A 27495-nucleotide genomic window follows, 5' to 3' on the forward strand; every position below is an offset into this window, starting at 1 on the left:
TTCTTTTGTTTCGTTCTCACGACAACTGCTGAGGTATTAATAGTGATTCTTGTTACTCCCATTTTACCGAAGAGGAAACTGAGGCTCAGAGATTGGCTAGTGAGTGACCACGTGGAGATTCCCAGCCCCTCCCTCTGAACCCAGGGCCTGACCACTCTGCTCTGGGGACAAGAAGAGGGACACAAGGCCCAGTGTCTGCCCCCAAGGAGCCCATGAATGATGGGGGAGATGGAGAAGGGCAGAGGTTTCCAGAATTCCAGCAGAGGGGAAATCGGGACAGTGGGGGAAGACTAGCATATGAGCTGAGTGATGTGGGAGTTCCCAGGAGTGAGTCTGCTCCGGAGGGAGGCATACAGAGGACTTCATGGGGGAGGCAGCGTGGAGCTGGGCCTGGGAGGCTGGGGAGGTAGGACAGGAGGCGCTGCAGGCAGAAGGAGCTCGGTAGGCAACGGTGCAGGGCAGGGAGCACAGCAAGCGGGGAGCACCCCTGCACGGCCAGAACCAAGGCATGGGGGAGGGGCAGGAAGGGCTACCGCACTCATGACAGCAATAGCCACAAGAGGGTGACATTCATTCAGTGCTTGGCAGGTGCCAAGCAGGCCTAAGTACTGTACATAATGCCCATAAGAACCCTATTAAGTAGATAGTAATACTATGATGATCCCATTTTACAAATGAAGCACAGCGAGGATGAGTGACTTCCCAAGTCACCCAGCGAGTAGTGGCAGAGCCAGGATACGAACGTGGGCAGCTCGTAAGGTCCCAGTGCTGTGCCCAGTCCTAAGGGCACAGCAGGGCCCTGAATCCAGAGATGCCATCCGCTGGGCATGGGGAGCCTGTGCCCACAGATGGTCTAGGGGAAGCTCCCTGCTGCAGCCTGGGGACTGGGGAACAAAGAGGATGGTGGGAGGGCTCTTCCTGGGAACAACAGTGCATTCGAGGCCAAGGCCCCAGCACATGGGGCTGCGGCAAGGCCAGGGGAGGAGCCACAGGAGCAGGGGCTGCGAGATCCTCTCCCCCCCAAATCGAGCCCTCTGCCCAGGGTGGCAGTTCTGTCCCTTTAGGAATGAGACTTTGCTCCGCCTCACCCAGCTCTTTTAAAAGACACACCCCAGGAGATGTTCAATAAGGCAGCTGGAGTTAAGCATTCATCGTGGAACCTGGGCGATGGGTATGTGAGTGTTCCTTGCACAATTATCTGAATATTTTGGTAGATTTGGAAATTTCCCTAGTGCTGTGTCAAGGAGGAAAAAATGCACCGTTCCCTCCCACAAGATGCCATCCCCTACGGCTCCTCCCCGCCCTAGGCTCCCCTGGGCGTTGCTGTATGAGAAGCAGCGGCAAGAATGATTTACTTGCTCTCAGACGCAGGAAATCAGTCCCCAAATGCCAATAGGACAGGAAAGGCTGCGGCCGCAGCGTCCCCTGGGAGATCGCCCCTGGAAGGAGGCTCCGGGCCAGGGGTGGGGGTGCAGCGGGGGGTCTGGGGCTCTGCGGGGAGGTTGGCCGGAGCTGCCCGTGCAGCGACGCAGGAGGCTGGGTGGCCCAGGGCACTGACCGAGTGGAAGCACGTGGCCTCCTTACCCCTGTCGAATGCTGGGGAATGAGTGGACCCTTGCACGTTGTCTGCCTGCACCCCTCACCGTTTAAATGAGGAAACTGAGGCCCAGGGCGGGGAAGCGACGGGCCAGGTCACATGGAAAGTCAGTGGCAAGGCCTGGACAGAACCTTCAGCCCCTGTTCCCAGCGAACGCCCTTCCCCAGACGCGGTAACAAACTAAAAAAGCTGTAACAACTAGAATGGACTGTGTGCGCCCCACGCACCCCAAACTGAGACAGACACCGCCGTCATCCTCGTCCTATGCATGGGGCCCCAGAAGCCCAGCAAGGACACGCTGCCTCAAGGACACACCGCTTCTCAGAGGAAGGGCTGTGGCCTCGGAGCCGGGTTTCCCAGGCCCTGGGCCAGGAAGGACAGTTCTAAGCCCCAGAACGCCGAGGCCCGGTGCTGGGAGGGACACGGCTCTGCTGGAAGGGACAGAGGTTTCCCACGCTCGGGGAAGATGGACAGGGCTCCGCCCGCTGCCTGCTCTGGGGTCAGGGGAGGGCAATGCTCAGCTTGTGGGGAGCTGGGTGCCTCTGCCACCGCTCTGCTCTGAACGTGCCTCCCCACTCGCCTCCCCGAGCTTCCATGGGCTTCCGGAGGCTTCTCTCATAAAGCTGCAAATATGGTACCTGGTGAAATTGCCCATGTGTGTAATACACACCTCTGGGATATATTGAAAACAGCCCTCAAATTGGCCAGCCTTGCTGCTATTTAAAACGGATCCGTGTTACACCCCATAGATTTCATCTGTGCGGCTGTGGCACCTGTCGTGGGGCTCACACACGTTCGCTCTATTGCCACATAAACTGCGGTGGCGGGGAAGAGCGGAGGCGGTCACACGCAGCGGCCACCCACGGGCTGAGGGGCAGGCGGCTTCCAGCCAGCAAACCCCAGGGCGGGAAGGGTCCACGTGGCACTGCTGGCTTAGGAGGCCAATCGGAAAATCGGGAACGTTGACAAGCAGCCAATCCAGGCACGAGTAGAAAGAGGCACAGCTGTGGGGGCGGGGCTTTGGGGATGTGAGGCCCTTTGACCCAATCAGTGCAGAGAGCCAGGGAAGCTCCGGAGAGTTCTATGTATGCCCCTTCTGCTGAGGCCTGGGGTGGCCCCTTTGAGGGTCTCCAATTCCCCTGAGCCTTTCCTTCCCTGTGAGGTACAATCTTCACTACCATTTACTGAGCACCTACTATGGACCAAGTTCACACAACAGCACCATCAAGTGGTTCTTATCATCCCTAATTTAGAGATGAGCCAACTGAAGCTTACGACGTGGGGAAAGGCAATGGTTCACACACAGGAACTTGCGTTAGAATCACCTAGAGGGCTCGTTAAAGCCCAGACTGCAGGACTCCACTCTGCCTGAGTTGGGCAGACCTGGAATGAGACTTAAGGATCTGCATTCCTATTAATAATAAGCTCCCAGGTGACACTGATGCTGCTGGTCCAGGGAACACACTTTGAGAACCACCAGGTTAAAGGGCCAGTGTAGAAAATAGCGCTAGGATACAAAGGCAGATCCAACACAAAACCTGCCGCCTGGCCTCCCGCTACCCCTGTAAGTGTTGTAAGTGTGCGTAGGATTTTCTTTCTCCATCAGCATTAACCTGAGCTGGATCCCGCTCCGCCCAGGCTCCCTGATTCGCTGCCTTGCAAGCTGCCCCCCTACCCCGGCACCCCCCTGCTCCCCCAGAGCAGTCAGCCAGAGCCTCCAGTTGGGGTTGTTAATTTTATCTTCTCACCACTGCGAAAGCACAACAGCTGGCAGGGGAGGGGCGAGGCAGGTGAGCGGGAGCTTCCAGCCAGCTCCCTGCAGAGAGGGAGGCGGAGTGGGCTGATCACACCCGCAGCCAGCAAGCCACGGCCCCTTCCCAGCCGGCTCCACTCAGACAGGCCCCATCTCAGGGTGGGGAGGATCCAGCAATGACCAGGACCCCAGGGCCCGAGCCCTCGCCATGGCATCCGCTCGGGGGCTCTCACAGTCACTTTCAAGTTTGGGGGGGTGGTGGGCTCGGCTCAGCAGCTGCCGCATAAAAGGGCCCGTCGCAGCCCATATGAGCACAGACGCTGCGTTTATCTCTCTTGTCACTGATGGCGGCTCCATTTGGGGGCTTTTTGTTGGGTTTTTTTTTTTTCCCTCAGCTGCTGTTACTACTCAGCTCAATATTTAATTTTCCCATAAACCAAAGAGTTGTGCTTTTTTCCCTCTCTCTTTTTCTTGCTGGGGACCCCCTCCCGCTGGTGGGATCTGTCTTTTCAGGCCTCTGCTGGGAAGGGGCCCAGGTGGGGCTGGGGATTTCAGCTCTCCCGACTTGGGCAGGGATTGGAGGGCAGGACACCCCACTCATGCCCTTGACAAATATTTATCGAGCCAGTCCTTGCATGCCAGGCCCTTGGAATGTGACAACAGATAAGAAGAGTTCCTGCCCTCGTGGTGCTTGGGTTCTGTTGTGGGGTGTCAGAGAGAAAGACAAGTATCTGAACCAATCTATGAGATCATATCCATAGAGAGGGACTCTATGAAGACAACAAACAACGAGCTGTGGCAGAACATAAAAGGGTAACCTGGCTTACCCCGGGGGGTGGCCTTTGAGCTGAGATTTGAATGCTGAGCAGGACCCAGCCAGGCGGAAGCGGCAGCAGATGCAAGGGCCCTGGGGTTGGAAATAGCTGAGGGTGTTCATGCACCAAAAAAAAATAAAATAAAATTCAGCATGTTTAGAGCGTGGGGATGCAGGGGTAGGTAATGGTCGAGTTAAGGCTGGAGATGGGAGCAGGGCCCACAGCACTGCAAGGTCTTGTGGGGTCTCTTCTGAAGGAAACCAGCAGGAATTGACATTGAACTCCTACTGTGTGGCTGGCCTGCACTAGCTCTGAAAGCTCCAGGCCCCAGGGAGCACACAGTCTAGTGGGAACACGACAAGAACCCGGGACAGAATAACACACAGTGGTGAGTATGAGGAGCACAGCGTGCTCCAGGCACCCAGAGGCTAGGCTCTAACCCAATCTGGCAAAGCCCAGGAAGGCTGCCTGGAGGAGGTGACATCTGAAGCCAGCCCTAAAGGAGGAGGCAGAGTTAACCAGCAGAGGGTCCAGCATGTGCAGGGCACAAAGGAGGTGGGCAAGACGAGGAAGGAGCGTGGGCAGCTCGGCATTGCTGGGGCAGAGAAGGCTTCCTGGAGGAGGTGCTCTTTTAAGCGGCATCTTGAAAGAGCAGAGAGACAGGTGGATATGATGGGAAAGAAAAGGAGATGTGTGAGACCAAAAAAACAAAGAGGAAGAAAGAAAGGAAGAAATTAAAATAGGGACCATGGAGGGACATTTATATTCATGGACACTTTTATATTAAGAGGGTGGTTTTCTTCTTTTGTGAAATATGATATAATGACTAGGAGCTGATTGAAAAGGAAAGCAGTCAATAGAGCAGGCATGCTGAGAGGAAAGAATGGATTTTTTGCAAATAATATAATTTCGAACTTGTCATTTCCCCTCCCCCGCCCCTCCCCCAAACCTAATTGATTACCACCCCATGACAAATGGCGCTGGGAGCAAGAGTGCACTCAGCACCTTCATAGAGTGGTACCCAAGAAACAGGAGAGATTGTTCCTTCCTCCAGAAAAGGGCCACTCCTGGGAGGGGAAGGAATTGGCCTGTCTACCCCTCTCAGCTAAGAGAGGGTTGGGCAGACAGAGAGATAATACAAACAACCCCTTCCTGTGTGTTCAGCACTTCGCTGTCCTTATGCAAGGTTGATGTCCATTGTCCCCTTGCTTCTCTTCTCAGAAGGCCTGCAAGCTGAAAGGTTGGCAGGGGATGTCTTACTGAACTCATTTTATAGCTGGGAAGACTGATGCCCGGAGGGGTCGACTGATTTGCCCAAAGTTCCATGTGATGTTGGTAGCAGAACCTGGGCTGGAACCTTGATCTGACTCGATTAGAGCCAGTCATGTGGGGGGAGCCGGGTGTGCGTCTTGGCGGGGAAGTTACCTCTAGTGCACCCGGTTAAACATAAGCATGGGGCGGATTTCCCGACCGACAATTCTGGGCTTTGTCTTAGACCAGGTTTGTGCTCTCAAACTGCAAAGGCCACGAGGTGATTCACAGAGCAAAGAAGAGGCACCACATTATCACCAAAGTGAGTTACGGTGACCGAAATAAAGTTCTGCTTTCGAGAGACAGACAGGCAATATTTCAGAGTTAATTTCATAAAGTCGATCACCCAACCATTACCTCACCGTGTCGACGTTAACTGTTGAGTCTAAAATAACTTCAGCTCCTGCCTCCCCGGGTGGCCATGGGACAGGAGTGATAGGGGCTGGCTGTGACATGCAGCTGTGTCACACGGGAAGCCACTTTACCTTTTCTGACGCTAGACAAAATTAGCCATGGAAACTTCTAGCAGCAATGCTCTCCACTTAAGGTAAAGTGGAAAGCAAACTGGAAACTCCACTGGCTTGGAGGGGGTCGGTGGGCTCAGGGGAGCTTTACGGCCTTGCTTTGACCAAGATGGTGGACTATAGAACAGGTGTGGCCCTTCCTACCACCCAGGCCTGGTGTCACGCAAGTGGAATAATGTGGCTGGAAGTGGTTTGTACATTCTGAAGCTCTGCCCGTGTCCAGGTTCTTACTATTACTGCTCCCATTTATTCTTCCCCAAGCAAAATACGCCTGCTTGCTGTCTCTTTGCCTCAAGGGTCATTTCAGATGAACAGTGCTGAGGGGTGTGATGGGTGTATTTACTTCCCGGCACCCCACACCCCCCGAGAGCATTGCACTAGCACAACCATCTCTGAAGACACACTCACGAAGGCCACAGGCATGAGGCACTAATGGTGGGAACATCGGATGCCATTGTCCAGTGGAGGTCACAGAAGAGTGGGAGGCGGATTGTCAAGCCAGGGGTCTTTGTGGGTTCTTTGCTGTTACATGCCACTAGGATCTCCTCCTAATGCAGCTGAACACAGGCAGGCGGCCTGCCCTTGTGCTGCTCGTTCTGGAACCTGACTTTGTACTTGGGATTGTTCTCGTCCAGGAAGTCACGTGCACTTTATGTCTGTGTTCGCAGCTGGTCTTCTGCCTTTGGTTGGACTCTGTTCCTAGGGCGTGAGATCTATCCCAGGTATAGGGTATGTGAAAGGCTGCTTGTTTTTGACCTTGATCAGAGACTGTAATGGGGATGGGCATGGCATTGAGAATGGGGATGGGTTGGAGACAGAAATGAGGATGGAATTGGCCATGGGGATAGAGATGGGTGGAGAGAAGTATGGGGAAAGGAACGGAAGTGGTATAGGAATAGAGGTGGGATAGAGATGGGAGTGGGGATGAGGATGGGGATGGGGATGAGGTTGGGGATGAGGATGGGGATGAGGTTGGGGATGAGGATGGGGATGGGGATGAGGATGAGGGTGGGGAAGGGGATGAAGATGAAGACGAGAATGGGGATGAGGATGGGGATGGGGGTGGGGATGGGGATGAGGATGGGGATGAAGATGAAGATGAAGATGAGAATGGGGATGGGGGTGGAGATGGGGATGGACATGGGGATAGAGATGGGGATGAGGATGGGGATGGAGATGGAGATGGGGGTGGGGGTGAGGATGGGGATGGCGATGGGGATGGGGGTGAGGATGGAGATGGGGGTGGGGATGCGGATGAGAACAGGGATGGAGATGGAGATGGGGGTGATATGCGGATGGGAACAGGGATGGAGATGGGGTGGGGAAGGGAATGGGGACAGGGACGGAGAGGAGGATGGCAGTGGTGATGGGGTGGAAGTTGAGGTAGGGTGGGGTGCAGAGGGAGGTGGGGAGAGGGATGTGGCAGGGGAAGACTTAGGGGGAAGGAAGGCTATAGACTATGAGCCTACGAAGCTGCCCTGGTGGTGTGGAAAGGAGTGTTGTACTTAGTCAAGGGAAGGCAAAGAGAAGGGCAAGAGGAAGAAAACAACAGTGGTATGTGGGGTGAAGCAGCCATACACAGCCAGGGACTCCCAGGTGTGGACAGCTGCCTGGCTGTCTGCATCAGAGCCCTCCCCCAGGAGACAGGAGGCGAGATGCCGAGTGACATATTCCTGGGACAGTGACTGGGGAATATGTTGATGGGGGAGTGTGGGAAGCCTGGGCTGTCCGCGCTGTTATTAGCGGCACCACTGTGTCATCGTCCGTCCAACTGAAATCTGTTATTGTCTTATGAGCTTGATTAACTGTACATATTGCTAACACCTGCTCAGAAATATAACGAGGGATGGGAACACAGCTCCCAATCAGGCTCTGCGGGGGTGGTGTGCGTGCCTCGGGTGCAGATCTCCAGAATGAGGGTGTGCGTGTGTATGTGTGTTTAGGTGGGGAGCACCGTGCTGGGCAAGGAACCCTGGGCAGGATTTGGAAGGTTGGGCGCCAGTCTAGGCTCTGCCTCTGACGTATGGCCTGACTGTAGGCAAATCCGAGCCTGTCTGTGACCTCAGTTTGCTTACCTGTAAAATGGAAAATCTAGGCCAGAGCTGTCCAATAGAAATATAATGTAAGCCACATCTGTAATTGTAAGTTTCCTAATCACGACATTCAGGGAGAAAGGTGAACTTAATTTTAATGATGTATTTATTAAACCCAATATACCTAAAATATTATCATGTCAATATGTAATCAATATAAAAATATTAATGGCATCTCTTACATTCTTTTATAAAAATTAGGACTTCGAAATTTGGTGTGCATTTTGCACTTACAGCGCATGTGAACCTAACAAGCCCCATTTCAAGTGTTTACTAGCTGCATGGAGTAAGTGGCTACTGTATGGGACAGTGTAAGTTTGCGGCATTTTCTGGGCTCCTCACTAAACTGGGATTGCCCCAAAGGTGAAGACTATGTTTATTCTCCCAGTCCTGAGCAAGGAGACTCAAATAAAGAGGGTTAGTAAATCACACTGCTAAGAAATATAGTGATATTATGTATTGGAGCACTTCAAAACACCTCGCAGGCGCTACCATACTGAATTCTCACAAGTACCTTATCATTCCATTTTGCAGATAAGAAAACTGAGGCTTAGAGAGGTTAAGTAACCAACCAAGGTCATGCAACTGGTCAGTGGTACAGCTGGTATTTGAACCCTGGGCAGTCTTACCTAGAGCCCACGCTCATAACCGTTGTCCTATCCTCCCTCCCTGATCAGTGGTGATACAAGTGATATTAATTCAAATTTCCAACCTGCGCTGCAGCACCTTGTGAGCATCACCACAATTACTCATCAAAACAGTCCTCTAAAGAAGGTTCTAGGGCTCTGATCAGTTTGCTCAATGAAGGTAAGAAGGAAGGAAGGAGTGATTTTAAAGGTGCCGCCTACCTAGTTCTGAGCCTCTAGGATTCCTGGAGGGTGTCCCTGTACCTGCACACCGGCCGGCACAGGCCACCCAGAGTTTTACACTAAGCTCCACCTGGAGGGGTCACTGCTCTTTGGGGCGACCGAGAGCCACCCACAGGATCAGTGCCCGACGGAACTGGACGAGAGGCATCCACGGCAGTCGGGAGGTGCCAGGCGAGTGAGTGTGTCCCCAGTGGCTAAAATACGCACTAGGTCTGAAGACACGAAGGCTGGGGTGGCGCAGCCTCACGTCGGGGTCTGGGCTCTGGAGCCAGACTGCCTCCGTCCACACCCTGGCCCCACCTCACACCGGCTGCGTGCACCTGGCACGCTGCTTCACCTCTTGAGTTTCTCCGTCTGTAAAATGGGAGTAAATAAACCCCCCTCCTAGACTGAGGGTGAAGATTAAAAGAATTAACACTCGTTACAAGCTCAGAACAGCTCCTGAATCATAGTGTTAGCCATTGTGGGTTCCTGTGTGGGACCCAGGTTTTCAGCCGAGTTCTGGAAAAGTTAGATTGCAGAATCTGCAACTTCTAGGTAATCGAAGTGTTCTCGTGCATTTTTCCCTTCTCGGAATTCTTACCCACTTGCCATCTGTTTTGTGCCATCTTACGCTTAATTACAATTCTCCATCTATTGTTCTCCCATTGTTTTCTGTTTGTTCTGCTCCTCTTGCCAACAGCATGTGGCGGCTGCCTGAATGAATGAATGACTCATACCTGACTTCATTTCCCTCGGCCTTAAAATAGAGTTGCCGTGTGTCTGTCGCCCCCACCTGACTGTGGGCTTCCCAGCGCTTTATCTGTTTCATCGCTGGGCACCTACAGTTGGCACCTGGCGCTGAGCCCGGCACCTAGTAGGTGTCAGGAAATGTTTGTCGAATCTAATTAAACTTAACTGGAGTGAAAACCCCCTGCAGGAAGGAAAGGCCCACACCTCTTTGTTTTCTCTGCTTCCTGCCCCGCACGTGGCCCAAAGCTAGAGGCCAGGTCAGCCAGAACGACAGCCTTTCGCAAGCCAGGTTCTGAGATCCTGGCTCCGACCTGCTGCCCATGAGGAGGTTGGGGAAATAATAGCAGAAATCGTAATAACAGCGCGTTCCTGCCATATGCTAAGCCCTTCCACGTCCATCAGCTGGTCTCATCCTGCAAATGCGTCTGCCAAGTGTTATTCCCGTCTAACAAGTTGGGGAACTGAGGCTCACGGTTTTGGTGACTTGCCCAAGGACATGGACCCAGCTGGGATTTGTACCCAAGTGTGTTTATGGCCCAGCGCGTGGCCTTTCCAATACCCCACGGTGCCTGGGAGCACCGGCGTTGGCAAACCAGAAGAGAGGAGAGCGGGTGGGAGGGACAGCCAACCCGAATAGGCCAACTTTGGGAAAGAAAGAGATGAGGGGAGGACTCCTGGCTCCAAATAGCACCCCCAGTTGACCACATCTTGCTCTCGACCGCCCCCACCGGAGTCTAAGCTACCATCCTCTCTCATCTAAATTCACACTATGTTTTCGGTCTCTTCCAAATGCAAGTCGGATCATGTCCCTGCTCTTGCTTAAAACCTTCCATGACTCCCCATTGCTCTCAGGGTAAAGAAGAAAAACTCATACCCCATAGCATGGTTGTAAACCAGTTCTCTGGGGGCTGGGGCAGAGGAAGGGGGAAAAAGCCCCAATTTGTAGCAGTTTATGATTTTCGTGGTGTAAGGATACCTACTGTGACCTGTTTCAAGTTAGCAACAGTTTAACAGCTGGTTCATGAAATTCCTGAAAATGTCACAGTCTGCTCCACCAGTTGGAACCGGCTCCAGCGTACCACTGGGAGTCATAACTCCCTGTGGACATGCCACATGCTCTGTGCCCTGCCCATCTGCCTAGCCCCACTGGGCACCACACTGTCCCTGGCCTGCCCCCAACCTGGCCAACCTGCCGCCAGACCTTTTCATGTGCTGTTCCTTCCACCTGCCATGTAAATGCCGCCTACTGTTGCTCCCTGAGATCACACCCAAGTGTGACTTCTTCAGCAATGTCTTCCTGGAACTCCCAGGCTGGGGCAGGGTCCCCTGACACAGTGACACCTCCTGATATCTGATGCACTTGACACTGATTCCTGTGTGCCTTCCCCACTGGGCTCTAAGCCCCAGGGCAGGGCCCTTGTCTGTACTCCCAGCAAGGCACATCGTCCTCACTGTAGCCGATGACAGTGGCACCCCCTGGAGTTGTGCAACCCTTTCCCTTTCCCACCCCCAGCACTTAGGATGGGACCTGGCCCATCTAAGGTAATCAGCAAGCGAACTCTTCCTGAATCTTCCAGTTAAGACTTTGTCTTCCTGTGCTTCCCTTTGGGGCAGCTCCTCCCACCTCCATCGAAGTGGTGGCCGCTGACACGCCAGCCCCCTTCAGCCGCTACCAAGCCCAGAACTTCACGCTGGTCTGCATCGTGTCCGGAGGGAAGCCAGCGCCCACGGTGAGTACCCCTGGAGCCCCCAGCCCCTCCCCATCTGCTGGACCCCTCTGCTTGGTGGCTTTTCCAGCTGCAGGTGTCGCACCGTGCCCAGAGAGGGCGTGCTCTGCCGACGTTGACTCTGACCCCATCTGCACTGGTCTGACCCGTCCACCCATCTGTCCCATCCAGGCATCCGTGCGCCCCTCTTACTCCCAGGGTCCCCATGCTGAGAACCCCCACTTCTGGGCATGGAATCCTAGAACCTCACAGCAGGGGTGGCCTTCTGGGAGCCCAGCGTCCAGCACACCCTACCCAGTAACTGAGCAGGAGGCAGACCAATGAGAGGGGCCCAGGGCAGGGACGGGATGTGTCCAGAGTCACCACGGCATTTTGGACAGAGCTGGGCTCCAGTCCTTGTCCACAGGCTTCTGGTTCACTGCTCCTCCCAGGACCCCACGTGGTTCGCAGGAAGCCCACCAGAAAGAAGGAGAGAAAGGAAGGAGAGGAAAGGAGGGAAGAGGGAGGGAATTCCTTGTTTGGCTAATTGCTTATGAGACCCGTGTCTGGAGAGCTGGCTTCCGGTCCTGGCCCCACTGCACCCACTGAGTGACGCGGAGCAGGCCGGCCCTTCCCCCACCTCCGCTTCTCGGTTTCTGTAACGGGGCTGAGGAGGTTGGACAACATTGCAAAGTGAAGGGAGGCCCAGGCACCCTCGCTGATACCTGAATCACCTCTGTGGAACTCTCGGGGTTCCATGGACCCCATGTTGGGAACCTGTGGGCTGCATACTCCTGAGGACCCTTTGGTTTGGGTATGTTGTAATACTTTGGGTTTGGCCCTGTGAATTCCATACCTTACTAGGATTTAGCAAGGGGGTCAAGCTAGAGCATTGGGTTGTAGGGTCACGGTTCAAGATGGGAGGCAAAGGGTCCCCCATTCCAGACCTGACAGTCTCACAGGCCTGTTCAGTGGGGTGACCTCGGGAAAATAGGCCAGTCCTGCCTCAGGACGTAGGGCCGGAGAGACCAGCTGCCCAGGACAGGGCAGTACGCGGGCACGCGGGGCCCGGGACGGGGCGGTACGCGGGCACGCGGGGCCCGGGACAGGGCAGCAGACAGATGCACAAGGCACAGGTGGGCAGTGGACAGGTGCACAGAGCCAAGTCATTGTCCCTAGGAAACAGATGGAAAAAAGTCACTTCAAAGCCACCAGTTATGGCCAGGCAGGGTGGCTCATGCCTGTAATCCTAACACTCTGGGAGGCTGAGGCAGGAGGATCGCTCGAGGTCAGTTCGAGACCAGCCTGAGCAAGAGCGAGACCCCATCTCTACAAAAAACAGAAAAATGAGCCGGGTGTGATGGCGTCCATCTGTAGTCCCAGCTACCCGGGAGGCTGAGGCAGGAGGATCGCTTGAGCTCAGGAGTTTGTGGTTGCTGTGAGCTAGGCTGACGCCACGGCACTCTACTCAGGACAACAGAAAGAGACTCTGTCTCAAAAAAAGAAAGAAAGAAAAAGCCACCAATTATTGAAAACAGGACATGGCCTCAAATTTTTCCCTTTAGAGCCCATAAAGAGGTCCAGTCTCCCTAAAATTGGGGAAGCTGGCCTTCCCCCCAAAGAAAAACCCCTTTCCTGGAAGTCACCCAGAAAGGCTCTCACAGCCGTGGGGTGCGGGAAGCCCCCCGACGTCCTGCGCGCCTGTGCTGCCATTTAAGACACGTCGATAAAATATTTAGAGACATACATATATTCATGTGTGTGCGAAAAAGATCCTCATCTCCCCAAATCCCAGACATCTTATGTTTGCCCGAGACGTCAGGACTTTAAAGAAATTCTTTGATATAAATTACAAATCTGCTTTTAAAGCGCTTTTCAAAAAAGAAAAAAGAAAAGAGAGGCTAGAAAAACCCAAAGCAGGCTATTAAGAGCATACGAGATCCTGCGTCGGCGTTATAAACCGGCAGCGTCTCTGCAGCCCACGTCCCACTCCCCGTCCTCCCCCACCTCCCCGCCTGCCCCCGCAGCCTCTCCTCCCTGCGCCTCCTCCCGCCCCAACCCCTGCATCCCAGAGAGCTGCTTCCTGCTCTTCCCTCCTGTCTCTTATCGATTTATTTATCTGATGTATTAAAAAATGCACCCAATCCCCCACAGGCCTCTGGGCACATGTACCAAAGTAAAAAGACAGCAAATTAAATTAAATGGTGCCTCTCAAAACTTGAATTCCCCATTAGCAGGGAAAGCAAGGAGATGTTGGCTTTCGCCTCATCCTGGCACCTAGCTCCCTCCCACATGCACACCTGTTTTTGCCTTCCATCTCTAAAACACGCACACACACGCACACACACACACGCACACATGCACACATGCACACACACGCACACACACGCACACACACGCACACATGCACACATGTGCACACACGCACACACACGCACACATGCACACACACACGCACACACGCACACGTGCACACACACGCACACACGTGCACACACATGCACACACACGTGCACACACGCACACACACGCACACATGCACACACACGTGCACACACGCACACACACGCACACACACGCACACATGCACACACGCGCACACATGCACACACACGCACACACGCACACACATGCACACACCCACACACGCACACATGCACACACGCACACACACGCGCACACACGCGCACACACGTGCACACACGTGCACACACACGCACACACAGATCCTTTCTTCCTTCGTCCTCTTCTGACATCTCGTCTCGGCTCCGGTGCCCATCCACTTCTCTCACATCCACGTGCCCCACCCAAGTGGGCACGGACCACCCCCCCCAGGGCCCGGCCGATGCCACTGTGGCACAGCCCAAGGCCCCTGTTCCCCACATTGTTTCATTTAAGCACCCAGCAGCCCCATGAAGCAGGTGTTGTTTTTCCCCTGTACAAGGGAGGAAACAGGCTCAGAAAGTCTCACCAGTCGGTAAATGATGGGGGTTGGGCTCAGCCTCTGCCCCCAGGGACTGCGTGTGTCCCCACTGTACCACGATGGCTCATAGTTCTTGGGGGTGCTGGAGGGAAGGGAATGGGCTGGGGAGGTCCACCTAGAAGACTGCTAGGAGAAGGCTCTAGAAGAACTAGCATCCTGTGGCCAGTTCGTCAGAGAGCCCATTGGCAGTTCAAGATCATTTGCACAAAACCTTTTCCCACACCCCCCTTGCAATTTCAGGTTTATTTCAAACGAGATGGGGAACCCATCGATGCAGTGCCCCTATCAGAGCCGCCGGCTGCGAGCTCTGGCCCCCTCCAGGACAGCAGGCCCTTCCGCAGCCTCCTACACCGTGACCTGGACGACACCAAGATGCAGAAGTCACTATCCCTCCTGGACGGTGAAAACCGGGGTGGACGACCCTACACGGAGCGCCCGGCCCGCAGCCTGACCCCAGATCCCAGCATCCTCCTCCAGCCAACCACGGAGAACATCCCGGAGACGGTCGTGAGCCGCGAGTTCCCCCGCTGGGTCCACAGCGCCGAGCCCATCTACTTCCTGCGCCACAGCCGCACCCCGGGCAGCGACGGCACCGTGGAGGTGCGCGCCCTGCTCACCTGGACCCTCAACCCGCAGATCGACAACGAGGCCCTCTTCAGCTGCGAGGTCAAGCACCCAGCACTGTCGATGCCCATGCAGGCAGAGGTCACGCTGGGTAAGGCGTAGTGGGGGCCCTTGTGCAGGGCCCCTGTGGACCTGGACAGGGGGGGCCTTGGAATAGGGGCCCTGGGCTGCCGGCAGCTGGGGAGATGGGGAGAAGATGGAGCAAACTGGAGGTAGAGTCAGTGCAGACGGTGGACGGGGCTCTTCAGGAAGTTTGCTGAGTTGGACTGGAGGATAAGGAAGGTTCCTGAAGGTCAGGGGAGTTGCTGGGTAGGGTCAGGAACACAGGAGGTCAGGAGAGTTTGCATAGTTGGGACAAAGAATACAGAAAGTCAGAGAAATTTGCTGGATCAATTTTAAAAACAGAGGAGGTTTCCTAGGCTGAAAATGGAGCCAGGAAGTCACAGGGAGGTTTTCTGGGCACATGAAGACACAAAAGTCAGGTTTAAGGGAGGGTTGTTGAGTCGAGCCAGGAACATAGAAGGTCAGAGTGAGGACCAGGGCAGGCCAAGGGGGTTTTCTGAGTCAGTGTCAGGAACACAGGAGGTCAGGGGAAGTCTGTTGGGTCAAGGAGAGGAACATGGGAGGTCATAGCAAGGTCAGGGAAGGTTTTCTAAATCACAGTTGGGAGTATGGGAGGTGACAAGGACGTTTTCAGGATGGAATATGAGACCAGAGGATCAGGGGACAGTTGCTAGGTAAGGGCTATGAACCTGGGAGGCTGTAGGCCTGCTGGCCCAGGGTCAGGAATACTGAAGGTTATAGGAAGCTCTGCCAGGTTGGGGTCAGGAACACATAGGACGTGGGAGGATGCCACTTTGGCCTACACATTTTTGTTGCTGTTGTTGTTGTTGTTGTTGTTGTTGTTGTTTTTGGAGACCGAGTGCAGTGGCATCATCATAGCTCAAGCGATCCTCCTGCCTCAGCCTCCCAAGTAGCTGGGACTACAGGCACTGCCAACACACTCAGCTAATTTTTCTATTTTTGGTGGGGATGGAGTCTCACTCTTGCTCAGACTGGTCTTGACCTCCTAAGCTCAAGCCATCCTCCCTCTTTGGCCTCCCAGAGTGCTGGGATTCCAGGCATGAGCCACCGTGCCCAGCCTACACTTTTAAGTACAATGAAAGCCCTGTCATAGTGGATAGGTGAGAGGTGGGCAAATGGGTCTGATTCGCTTCCTCTGCCCACAGCGCCCCAGCTCGGGACACCCCAAAGCAGTCCCCTAAGAACGGACTCCCTCCCCCATATCCTTCTCCAGATGACTCAGGGCAGGAGGGGGCGATGTGGAATCTTCTCTATGAGAACTGTATGAGACACGTGGAGCCGGGTGCTTGTATCACTGTGTGGCGAGGCTGGAGGTGGACACAATGACCTGCCCTGGTCCTTTCTGCCCATGTCCCTTTGCACCTTGATCCGCAGCCCCCAGAAGCTCTTCTCTGAGCCTCAGCTGCCTGGGCTTGTCCCCTGAGACGCCTGTGGATGGCTGCAAGGAGCCCATGTCAGGGTTCCAGAGGACTCCTCTGTTTTTAGCTGGACCACCAGGAAACCCAACACCTCCTCAACGCCAAAAGCAAGGAGAAGGATTTCATGTATATATATATAGACCTACTATGTACCAGGAACATTGGCAAGGATCATCTCATTCAATCCTCACAAGTACAAGTTTACCATGTCGTCCCATTTTACAGAGGAGCAAAACTGAGGCTGAAGTTGGTGGAGTCCCGTGTCCTGAGTCACTAATGTATATGTAGCAGAGCTGGGATTTCAAGCCAGGTCTCTTGGTGCCTTCTCCACTCCTTACAATGCCAACCACTGAACTCCCCAGCCCCAGGACCCAGACAAACGTATCTGGGAGACAAATAGATTGATAGGGATGACCTCGGGGCACAGACTCCTGTCATCCGACCAGGACTTTGAAGATCAGGCCAGTGAGGGTCAGGGCATGTCTTCCTGCAAGGAGCCTTTGCTCCTGCTGTTCCCTTGCAGGGATGCCCTTCCCAGCTCAAATGCCAACCCCTCCAGGAAGCCTTCTCTGACTCTCCGAGAATCCTTCCAGCTGAAAGTGCCTCTTCTGAATTCCTGTCTTGCTGGGTTTGCACCTTTCTTGTGATCGGGACACAGGCGCCTGGTCGTCCTGGAACCCGTTTCAGCAGATGGCAGCTACATTCTTCCCACTGATTAGACCGGAAACATCGGAGCCCCCCACTTTTCCCATTCTTTTCTCACATTCCACACCCAAACCATCCTCCGGTCCTGCAGCTCAGCCTCAGAGCACATCCCAAATCTGCCACTTGTCACGGTTTCCACTCCAGCCGCCTAATCCAAGCTCCATCGATGCATGCCTGGATTATTAGAGCAGCCTCCAAACTGGTCCTTCTACTTCCACTTTTCCCCTATTCTATTTTCCACCCTGATTGATCTACTTAAAATATAAATCAGATCACGACACTCATACACTCCCACCCGAAACCTTCCCATGGTACACAAATAGATTGATAGAACAAACTAGAGTCCAGAAATAGACCACACACAGTCAATTGATTTTTGACAAAGACCCCAAGGCTGTTCAACGAGGAGAGAGAAGTCTTCCTAACAAATGGCCCTGAAACCGCTGAATACGCGTAAGGAAAAATTGAACCTGGACCCCTACCTCGCACACACACAACAATTAATTTGAAATGCATCGCAGAATTAAATGTAAAAGCCAGCATCATGAAGCTTCTAGAACAAAACATAGAAAAATATGTTTGTGACCTTGGGGTAGCAAGGATTTCTTAAAGCAGGCACAAAAAACACTAAATGAAAAATTGAAAATTGGTGAATTGGATTTAATTAAAATTCAAATCTGCTTTTAAGAAGACTTCTTTAAGAAAAATGAAAGGCAAGCTATACAAAGAGAAAAAATACTCTGAATACGCTTATCTGACAAAATGTTTGTATCCAGAATATAAAAAGAGCTACTACAAATCAGTAATATAAGACAATCTAATTTTTCCAGGTGTGCCTGTAGTCCCAGCTACTCAGGAGGCTGAGGCAGGAGGATTGCTTGAGCCCAGGAGTTGGAGGCTGCAGTGAGCTCTGATCGTGCCATTGTACCCCAGCCTGGGTGACAGACAAAGACACTGTCTCAAAAAAAAAAAAAAAACAAAACCAATTTTCTAAAAAAGAAGACATACAAATGGCCAATAAACATACAAAAAGATGTATAGCATTGTTAGGCAACACAGAAACAAAGATTAAAACCTCGATGCGATACCATTTCACAACCATTAGACTGGCTAAGATTTTAAAAATGGACTATCCCAAATGTTGGCAAGGATGTAGAATAATCAGAATCCTGATGCATTGCTGAGGTACTACTAAAAAAATGGTACTACTACTTTGGAAAACTGGGAGTTTCTTACAAAGATAAAAATACTCCTACTCTCTGACCCAACAATTCCACTCCTAAGTATTTACCCAAAAGAAATGAAAACATATGTCCACAAAGACTTGGCCCAATCTTCGCAGCAGCTTTATTCATGACAACAATGACCAAAAAAAAAAAAAAAAAAAAAAAAACCCTGTAAATATCCAAATGTCCATAATTAGAAAATGGACAAACAAATTTGTGGTATATTCATATAATGAACTTGTGTTCCATGCGTCAACACGGATGGAGCTTAGGAACATTATGCTGACAGCGAAGAGTACTGACTGCGCAAGTGCACTTATATGAAATTCTAGAACAAGAAAACGAATCTCTGTGGATCAAAATCAGAACGGTGTTTACCTAAGGAGAGTGGGAATTGCCTGGGGGGAGGCGTAAGGGAACCCTCTGGAGTGCTGGAAATGTTCCGGAGTTTGATTGGGGTGGTGGTTACACAGCCATTCACATTTATTAAAATTTGTCAAATCGTGCACTTGAGAATAGTGCATTTTGCTGTAGGTAAATTTTATCACAACTTTAAAACATATGAAGAACGAATTAAAAAAAAAAAAACCCGAGTTCATCACCTCTAAAACCAAATCCCAATGCCTTACTCGGCTTCCAAGGTGCTTATCTTCTAAAACTCTTCCCGCTGCTCGGTCTGCTTCGACCTCGGAGTCCTCCTCACTCTTCCCTAAAGACACGGAGCTCGGGCCCGTCTCCGTGACTTTGAACTGGCCTTCCCTTCCGCCTAGAGCAATCTTTCCCCGAATACTCTCAGTTCTTCCTTCCTTCAGGCCTCTGCTCAAAACGACTCAGAGGGTCCTTCCCTGAACACTGTTATCTAAACCAACCTCTTCCTCTGGCCCCTTCAACCCCTTCTCTTGCTCTGTTTTCTTGCATAGCACTCGTCTCCACCGGCAAGTATATTCTATATTTTCTCACTTTCTGGGACCCCCCCCCCACAAGAATTTAAGCTGCATGTGGGCAGGGTCTCCATCTGCCTTGTTCACATGGTGCAGGGCTCAGGGCAATCCCTCACATATCATTTGCTCAATAATTAATTAATCAATACTTTTCTGGGAGGTTGTGAAGAGGAAGTGAGGCAGTGCGTGCAGTGCGTACAAAGCGCTTAGCACAGTGACACAGTGAGTATTTGGGAAATATAAGCTACTGTTGTTATCCCCAACATCGCCCCACCTAGTGACCAACACACATTAGGTATACAATCAAGAATTAGGTGGACAGAGCAGATGAATGGGTGAGTGAGTAGGTTGGTAGGTTTATGGATAGGTGTGTGTATGTATGTTTGGATGGATGGATGTTTAGATGGATGAATAACAGAATGAGTGCCTGGATGGATGGATGGATGGATGGATATTTGGATGGATGGATGGATGGATGGATGGATATTTGGATGGATGGATGTTTAGATGGATGGATAACAGAATGAGTGCCTGGATGGATGGATGGATGGATGGATATTTGGATGGATGGATGGATGGATGGATGGATGGATATTTGGATGGATGGATGGATGGATGGATGGATATTTGGATGGATGGATGTTTAGATGGATGGATAACAGAATGAGTGCCTGGATGGATGGATGGATATTTGGATGGATGGATGGATGGATGGATGGATAACAGAATGAGTACTTGGATGGATGGATGGATGGATATTTGGATGGATGGATGGATGGATGGATGGATAACAGAATGAGTACTTGGATGGATGGATGGATGGATGGATATTTGGATGGATGGATGGATGGATGGATGGGTGGATAACAGAATGAGTACTTGGATGGATGGATGGATGGATATTTGGATGGATGGATGGATGGATGGATGGATATTTGGATGGATGGATGTTTAGATGGATGGATAACAGAATGAGTGCCTGGATGGATGGATGGATGGATGGATATTTGGATGGATGGATGGATGGATGGATGGATAACAGAATGAGTACTTGGATGGATGGATGGATGGATATTTGGATGGATGGATGGATGGATGGATGGATAACAGAATGAGTACTTGGATGGATGGATGGATGGATGGATATTTGGATGGATGGATGTTTGGATGGATGCATAACAGAATGAGTGCTTGGATGGATGGATGGATGGATGGATAAATGGGTAGGTGGGGGAGTGGTTGTCTTAGTGAACACCTAGAATTCCTGGGGGAAACCTAGAGGAGCTTTTCCTTGAGATTTCTCAGTGATATCCATACATCAGGATGCTCAGGGGAGATGAGGCGGGTGGTGTATATAAGCAGGATCGTTGAACTCTCAGAGCAGGTGGGCATCTCACCTTAGGGTCTCATCACTCCACCCGATTGTGATCTTCAGAGCACCTCCTCAAGCAGGGAGTCGCCTACTCTCATTTACAAGTTGAGTTGACTCATCTGAGTCCTGCAAACAGAGAGTAGAGGGCGGGGCCTCAGTCCTGGATCTCTGGAGTCCTGCTCTGTCTATGTGCCCAGGGGTGGAGAGGACTGAGAGCTCAGAGGCTGAGGACGTTCCTTTTGGGTACTCCCAGTGCTGTGTTCTGGGGGGAGGAAGGGGGGGCCAGCTTTGACTGTCAGGAGCTGCTCCTGGGGGCGGTGGGCGTGGGAGGCCCACAGCAGCTGGCTTGGCTTCCGGAAGCAGCATCTCGATGCCGCAGTGAGAGGGCTGTGAGCAGCCTGTCTGTCAGCAGCTGCCAGGAGAGAGCTCAGAGAAGTGAGGGAAGAGCAGAGCCCTCTGCTGCCCACCCTCTGTGCCCCTCGGGGTCCGCTTCGTGCAGTCACGGCCTACCCAGACGGGAGACAGCACCCAGCTCCGCCTCTCCCCAGCCCCGGACTCCAAGCCTCCCTCTGACACCTACCTGCCATCAAGTCTGGCTTCTGCCACCTCCTTGCAGTGTGACCTTGGACAGGTCATTGCCCTCCTGGAAGGCCAGTTTTATGGCCTGCAAAATGGGTTTCACGGTAACCTGCCTTAGTGTGGCTGTCCTAAAACAGAACCTAGTGCGTGTTGGGCACGTGATAAATGTCAGTTCCCTCTCCTCTCCCGGTCAGCGGGCTCAGGCCTGAAGGAGTTAGGAGAGGCCTTTAGAAAGCAGGGCAGGGGGATGGGACCTGGAGGGGCAGGGTGTCCACCCTGGCCTCCCGGGTCCAGCCACCTCCTGGATGGGGTGCCCTTTGGCGCCCTCTGCTGGTCAAGTTCCTCGACCACGCTAAGCCTTCATTTCCTTTTGGGGACATCTCAAAAGGCGGGCCCATGACATGAGATCACCCATAAGGTGCTCCATATAGGGGCTCACCCTTAGGAAATGCCCGACACTTGTCAGCCAGCACAGCCACCCTCTCCTGATGCTCCTAACAGCCCAGCGTGGTGGGCAGGCAGGGGCATTATAACCGTTCGCATTGTGCATTAGGGCAGGCTCTGGGGAGCCGTCATCCAAGGGCGGGCAGAATAGCCTGGAACTGCGCCCTCGGTCTCCCAGGCCAAGGTTCCTTCCACACAGCTGGCGGATGCAGCCGTGGCGGCCGCCCTCGCCTTCCCCGCCTCTCCCTCCCCTCCACGCAGACCCAGCTCTTCTCAGGGACACTTCGCTCCACCCCATGTGGCATTTCAGATGTCCCCCTCGTGGTTTAATTAATAGTCCTTCAGTCTCATTCTCAGAGAATGATATTGGCAGGGCCTGGGAGACCACCCACATGTGCTGGCTGCTCTGATTTCTGCCCTGAGAGCTCTGAGTGGGAAGGAGCGCCTCCGAGACCAGGCAAGGGCAGGTGGGGGTGACCCCAGGGCAGCCCCAGGGCCCAGGGACAAAGCCTTTCCCCTCGGCCACCCCTGGGAGGTGTTTACAGAGAGCAGCACAGAGCATGGCACTCCAGACAACGCCCTCACACCTTCCTCCAGCCCTGGAAGCTCTGCGGGACCCGGCCCCGGCCCCATTCCCTCCCTGGCCTGCCTCCGTGCTGTGCCCTGGCCGTTCCCTCTGCCTGGAACATTCCTCATGGCTTCATGTCTCAGCTTAAATGTCACCTCCTTGGAGGAGACACCCTGACAACCACATCTCAGGATGTCACCCGCTAACTCTCTGCCCCCTCCCCTTGGTCTGATTCTCCACGTAGAGCACTGTCACTCTCGGGTTGAATTTCATGTATGTGTTTCTTCGCTTACTGGCTCTCTCCTCTGCTGAAGTGTGAGCTCCATAGTGGCACTTGGCCTTTCTCACCACTGTCCCCAGCTCTGCTCCAAAGCCTGATGCATGGTTGAGTGAGTGAATGAATGGATGAGTGAACAGATGAATTTACCCAGAGACAAGAGCCCTGGGTGGAAAGTCAGGAAGTAATTGGCTCTGTGGGCAGCCTCGGATACGCCTGTCATTGTCCATGGGGCTCTGTTTCTCAACTGGGCATAAGGGGACAGACCCAGTGATCCCCAGCAGATGCCGCACCCCAGATAGTCCCAGGCTTTGGTCACAGGGTGGCAGTGCCCCTGGCACCGTGTCTCCCAAGCTCCCAAGTCCCAAAGGGACTTGGACGAGAAGTGGATGAGGACATGAGTAAGAGAGGCAGGGAGGACAAAGTTTGGGCCCCTGGAAGGAGACGTCTCCCACATGGTGTCCATGCCCCACCCAGAGATCCCAGAAAAGCCCCATTGGCAAGATTCACCTGGGAGAGAGAGCACTGCACGAGGAGTCAGGAGACCGGAATTGTTATCTTTGCTCTCTTTGTGGGGTGACCTTTGTCATGCCACTCTGTGACTCTCTGGGCCTTGGTTAACTCAGCTGGACAACGCGGATGATGAGGGCAGAAGCCTGCCACCCGAGGGTGTGGTCGGGTGGAGTGCGGGGTGCCTCCAGTCTGGCTGCTGGGACAGGCCGCTCCGCACGGCAGGGAGTGGTCTCTTGGGCAGCACCTCCTCTGGGTCAGTTCCCCTCCCTGACTCCACCGTCCTCTGGGCTTCTCTGGTCTTGTCACTTGTCACTTATACCTGCCTGCTGCTTGTCTTTCTCCCCCATGGATGTGTGACCCCCACAAGGACAAAGATCGTGTCCTGTGCACTGTGGAATCCCCGGGTCCCAGGCAAGGTCTGACTCACTGTAGGGGCTTGGGGGATCTGAATGAATGCAGGCATGAATGAATGAATGAGCATACTCAGAGCTCCTAACACAGAAGCAGCGATCCCAAGGGTGCTGATGCTAGCCTGGAATTTTCTCTTCCATGTCCCCTGCCCCCACCTACCCACGTGCCTCTCTGACCTGCCCTTCCTCTTCCTACAGTGGCCCCTAAAGGACCCAAAATCATGATGACGCCCAGCAGAGCCCGGGTCGGGGACACAGTGAGGATTCTGGTCCATGGATTTCAGGTCAGCCTCTCTCTGAGCATCCGGGAGGGCGGTGGGAGGGGGTGGGGCCCCCACCAGGGGCTGGTTCCCTGGCTGCCTTCCCCAGCACCCTTCCCTTGCCCGCCAGCCACAGCCAGTGGGCCTCGGGCTCCCGATCTGTACAATGGCAGAATTGAATGGCAAAGAGGTGCACGCCTGTGTTCACTCCCCCAGCCAGAACTGGGAGCACACACAGCTCATCAGTCTCCACATTCTCCCCAGCCCTGGGCTCCTTCTGCTCCCGGGGTTCCAGGCAGCCACTCCCAGCCCATTGGATGAGGATGCCTTGCCAGCCCTGCCCAGGCATTTCTCTGACCCCTGCCTGCTCCGGCAGAATGGTTCCTCTGGTGACCCACCTCTCCCCCGCTCTGGCCCACAGAACGAGGTCTTTCCGGAGCCCATGTTCACATGGACGCGGGTTGGGAGCCGCCTCCTGGACGGCAGCACCGAGTTCGACGGGAAGGAGCTGGTGCTGGAGCGGGTTCCGGCCGAGCTCAACGGCTCCATGTACCGCTGCACAGCCCAGAACCCGCTGGGCTCCACCGACACGCACACCCGGCTCATCGTGTTTGGTACGGTGCGCTCAGTCGGGGACCGGGAGAACCACCCCGGGACGAGCCCTGGCTGGGAGCTGTCCCCAGGAGCGGGGAGCAGCAAGGGCCCAAGTCCCCTAACTTTGCCCAGAGAGGGTGCCCCACAGGGAGGAGGGTAGCTCAGTGGTTAAAACTCCACAGCTTTGGATTCACAGAGACTCTGGGTTCAGATCCCAGATCTGCCACTTAGCAGCTGGACAGTCTCGGGCAAACTGCTCAACCTCTCTCAGTTTCTCCATCTGCAGAACGGGGCTGCCACCACCCAGCCCCCAGAGAGTGTGGCTGCGCGGAGACCGTGCACGAGAATCACATAGCGGGTGCTGGGTGAGCAGGTCGCTCCTTTCCTGGGTTCTGAATGCCATCCACTCTCGGCTTCTCTCTGTGTCTTTCCAACAGAAAACCCAAATATTCCAAGAGGAACGGAGGAATTCCATGGTAAGTCTCTACCCTCACGGCCTCTGGCTTAAAAGTGAGTGATTTTCGAGGCTCCAGGAAGCTCTGGTCCCCCAAACCGCCCACTTGCATACCTGTGCCCCTCCCCCACACCTCAGGCAGACCTGTGCCCTCTAGTAAGGCAGCGTTGGGGTCAAGGGTGGTCAGAGGTGGGCACTGAGACAGGACAGGGGGACTCAGCGTGCTCAAGCAGCTGGCTGGGGTTTCAGGGCCCCCTCCCACCACCCACGGCATCTCCCTCTTAGCTCAGAGCTCAGCAGCCCCAACCCCGGGAGAGTGCGTCCAGCAGTGACCATGGGGCTGTGCTCTGGGGCCCTGGGCCACTCTGTAGGACCGTTGGGAGCACAGACAGATGCCTCGTCTGGGGCCCTTTATATTGCCCTCCCCGGGTGCCCCCACCCGTTGCCCCAAGGTGAGCACCACCAAGGGACCCAGATGCTACTCCCTGGCCCACCACCCCTGCCTCCCCACACTGAGCCAGTGTCACAGTTCACCACCGAGGCTCCCATGCCTGGTCCCCGCCGGATGATGGCCACCAGCAAGCCTGACCTCAGCCCAGCAGGCAGGGGCGGGGCCGGGGCCGTGAACCCAGGGCATCCCAATGGCGAAGTCCAGGGTCTTTGCGGGGAACCTTGACGCTCTGCCATTCCTGAGCCCGGTGGATGCGCAGGCTCTGACCCTCCCTGCCGCCCGGCACAGGTTCCGCGTCTGGCCCTGCTGGCGCCCGGCTCACCTTGGTGCTCGCCCTGACAGTGGTCCTGGAGCTGACGTGAAGGCGCGCCCACCCTGCCACTCCATCGGCACTGACATCTCTGCGATCGGTTTTCATTTCTTTTCTAAACTATTTCCAGTCTTGTTCTTAGTATCTTTCTGTCTGTGTCTTGGCTTCTTCGATCGGTTTAATTAAAACAAACAGAACGATTTTCCCCACCTCGCTTTGTGGCTGTGCGTTCTTTATTTGCTCAGTGGCAGCCACTGGGCTCCTCCCGGCATCCAGTATGGGACAGGTGCCGAGGGGGTGACAAGGGAAGGCATGCTCTCCAGGGTGAAGGGTGGATGTGTGGCTCATTATCTCACTCAAAGCCTAACAGCCAGGGGTGGGAAGTGGCCAGAGACTCTCAGGAAACCCAAGATTTCTCGGGGCTGAGTGTAATTGTCAGCTGTTGCCACGATAGTGCCCCGTAACAGACCAACCCCAATCTCACAGTGTGCCAGGACAGGCGCTTCCAAGTGTGTTCACGTTCAGGTTGAAGCGGCTCACCCGATCTCGTCTGGGCTCAGCTGGGCAGCTCTGCCTCAGGCTGGACTCCAGGCTGTGGCTTGGGCCCAGGTCTCCATCGTGGGTTGGTTTGTTTCCTGGGCGTTTGTTCTGGGGCCCAGCCTGGAGGGGAAGTGGCCGCCTGACATTTGACCCTCCTACGGTGGATCATCAACGTTTAAGAGGAACCCTAAACCATGCAAGCACCTTTAAGGCCACTGTGCCGTGTCCATGAACACTTTAGCCAGAGCAAGTCACATGGCCAAGGCCAACATCAGTCACAGTCACACATACATCAGTGGTAGAGGTTCCCCAGAACTTTCTACCCACCCATGAGATGATTCCTCATGCCATTCGGGAAGGACTGAGAGTCCTGGGGGAGCGGGGAAGGGGTGGCCTCTCTGAGCTGTGGTCAAGACTTAAGCATCTCCAAGAAGAGCCCACGGAAGATGCATTAGTCTGGCCAGGACAGGCTGCGCCACAATAACACGTCCACCCCAGAGTCTTACCAGCTTAATACAATAAAGATTTATCTGGGGCTCACGAAAAGCCCAAGGCAGGTCAGGCAGTCTTGTTGCATCTTCACCTGGAACCTGAGGCTTCTAGAACCTCCAGGGCAGAGGAAGAGAGTGGGGAGTATCACTGTGGTGGGCAGAATAAGGGCCCCCCAAAGATGTCCATGTCCTAATCTCTGGAGCCCATGAATGCGTTACCTTCTGGGGCGAAGAGAATTCTGCTGATGTGGTCAAGTTCAAGAGCTCAAGAAGCGCATGTGAGCCTGGATGATCCAGGTGGGCCCAGTGCAGTCTCCAGGTCCTTAGAGAGGGAGGCAAGCAGGTGGAAGGAAGTGACGACAGAAGGGAGAGCCAGGAGTGATGCATGGAGAGGCCACAGAGGGGCCACGAGCCGGGGAGTGCAGGAGAGTCTAGATGCCGAGCAGGGCGAGGAAACAGGCTCTGCCCCGAGAGCCTCCGGAAGGCGCTGGCCCTGCCAACACCTGTAGCTCCGTAGGACGTGCTTCAGACTTCCGATTCAGAACTCGAAGAACAGATTTGTACTCTCTTAAGCCGCTAAGTTTGTGGTGACTTATTACAGCAGCAGTTGGGAGACTAATACAAGCACACGGGAGGTGGCTAAGGCCAGGCCTGAGAGTGCACAGACCCCCTCTGCCCACAGCCCCCTGGCCAGGAGTGGTCACTTGGCCCAGCCTAACTGCAAGGGGGCCGGAGATGCAGTCGTCCTGTGCACCCCGGAATGGCATGAGGGACGGTGGACCCAGAGCACCATGTCTGCCACGGAGAAGCTGGGCCATCCAGTGGTTCATTTCCGCATAACTCCGCCCAGG

General features: G+C 54.1%; 1 protein-coding gene across 1 annotated transcript in view; it reads left to right on the top strand.

The window, feature by feature from the left end:
* IGSF21 (immunoglobin superfamily member 21) overlaps window positions 1-25822 on the top strand; it is a 236459-nt gene extending 210637 nt beyond the window's left edge. The window contains exons 5-10 of the mRNA XM_069477395.1: window positions 11309-11424; window positions 14624-15098; window positions 23743-23828; window positions 24226-24418; window positions 24836-24874; window positions 25592-25822. Coding sequence (XP_069333496.1) covers window positions 11309-11424; window positions 14624-15098; window positions 23743-23828; window positions 24226-24418; window positions 24836-24874; window positions 25592-25665 — 983 coding nt within the window. The 3' untranslated portion in view covers window positions 25666-25822. The remainder of the gene's footprint in view (window positions 1-11308; window positions 11425-14623; window positions 15099-23742; window positions 23829-24225; window positions 24419-24835; window positions 24875-25591) is intronic.
* Window positions 25823-27495: the final 1673 nt, after the last annotated feature.

This window comes from Eulemur rufifrons, chromosome 8, assembly GCF_041146395.1.
Source record: "Eulemur rufifrons isolate Redbay chromosome 8, OSU_ERuf_1, whole genome shotgun sequence".
Lineage (NCBI taxonomy): Eukaryota > Metazoa > Chordata > Mammalia > Primates > Lemuridae > Eulemur > Eulemur rufifrons.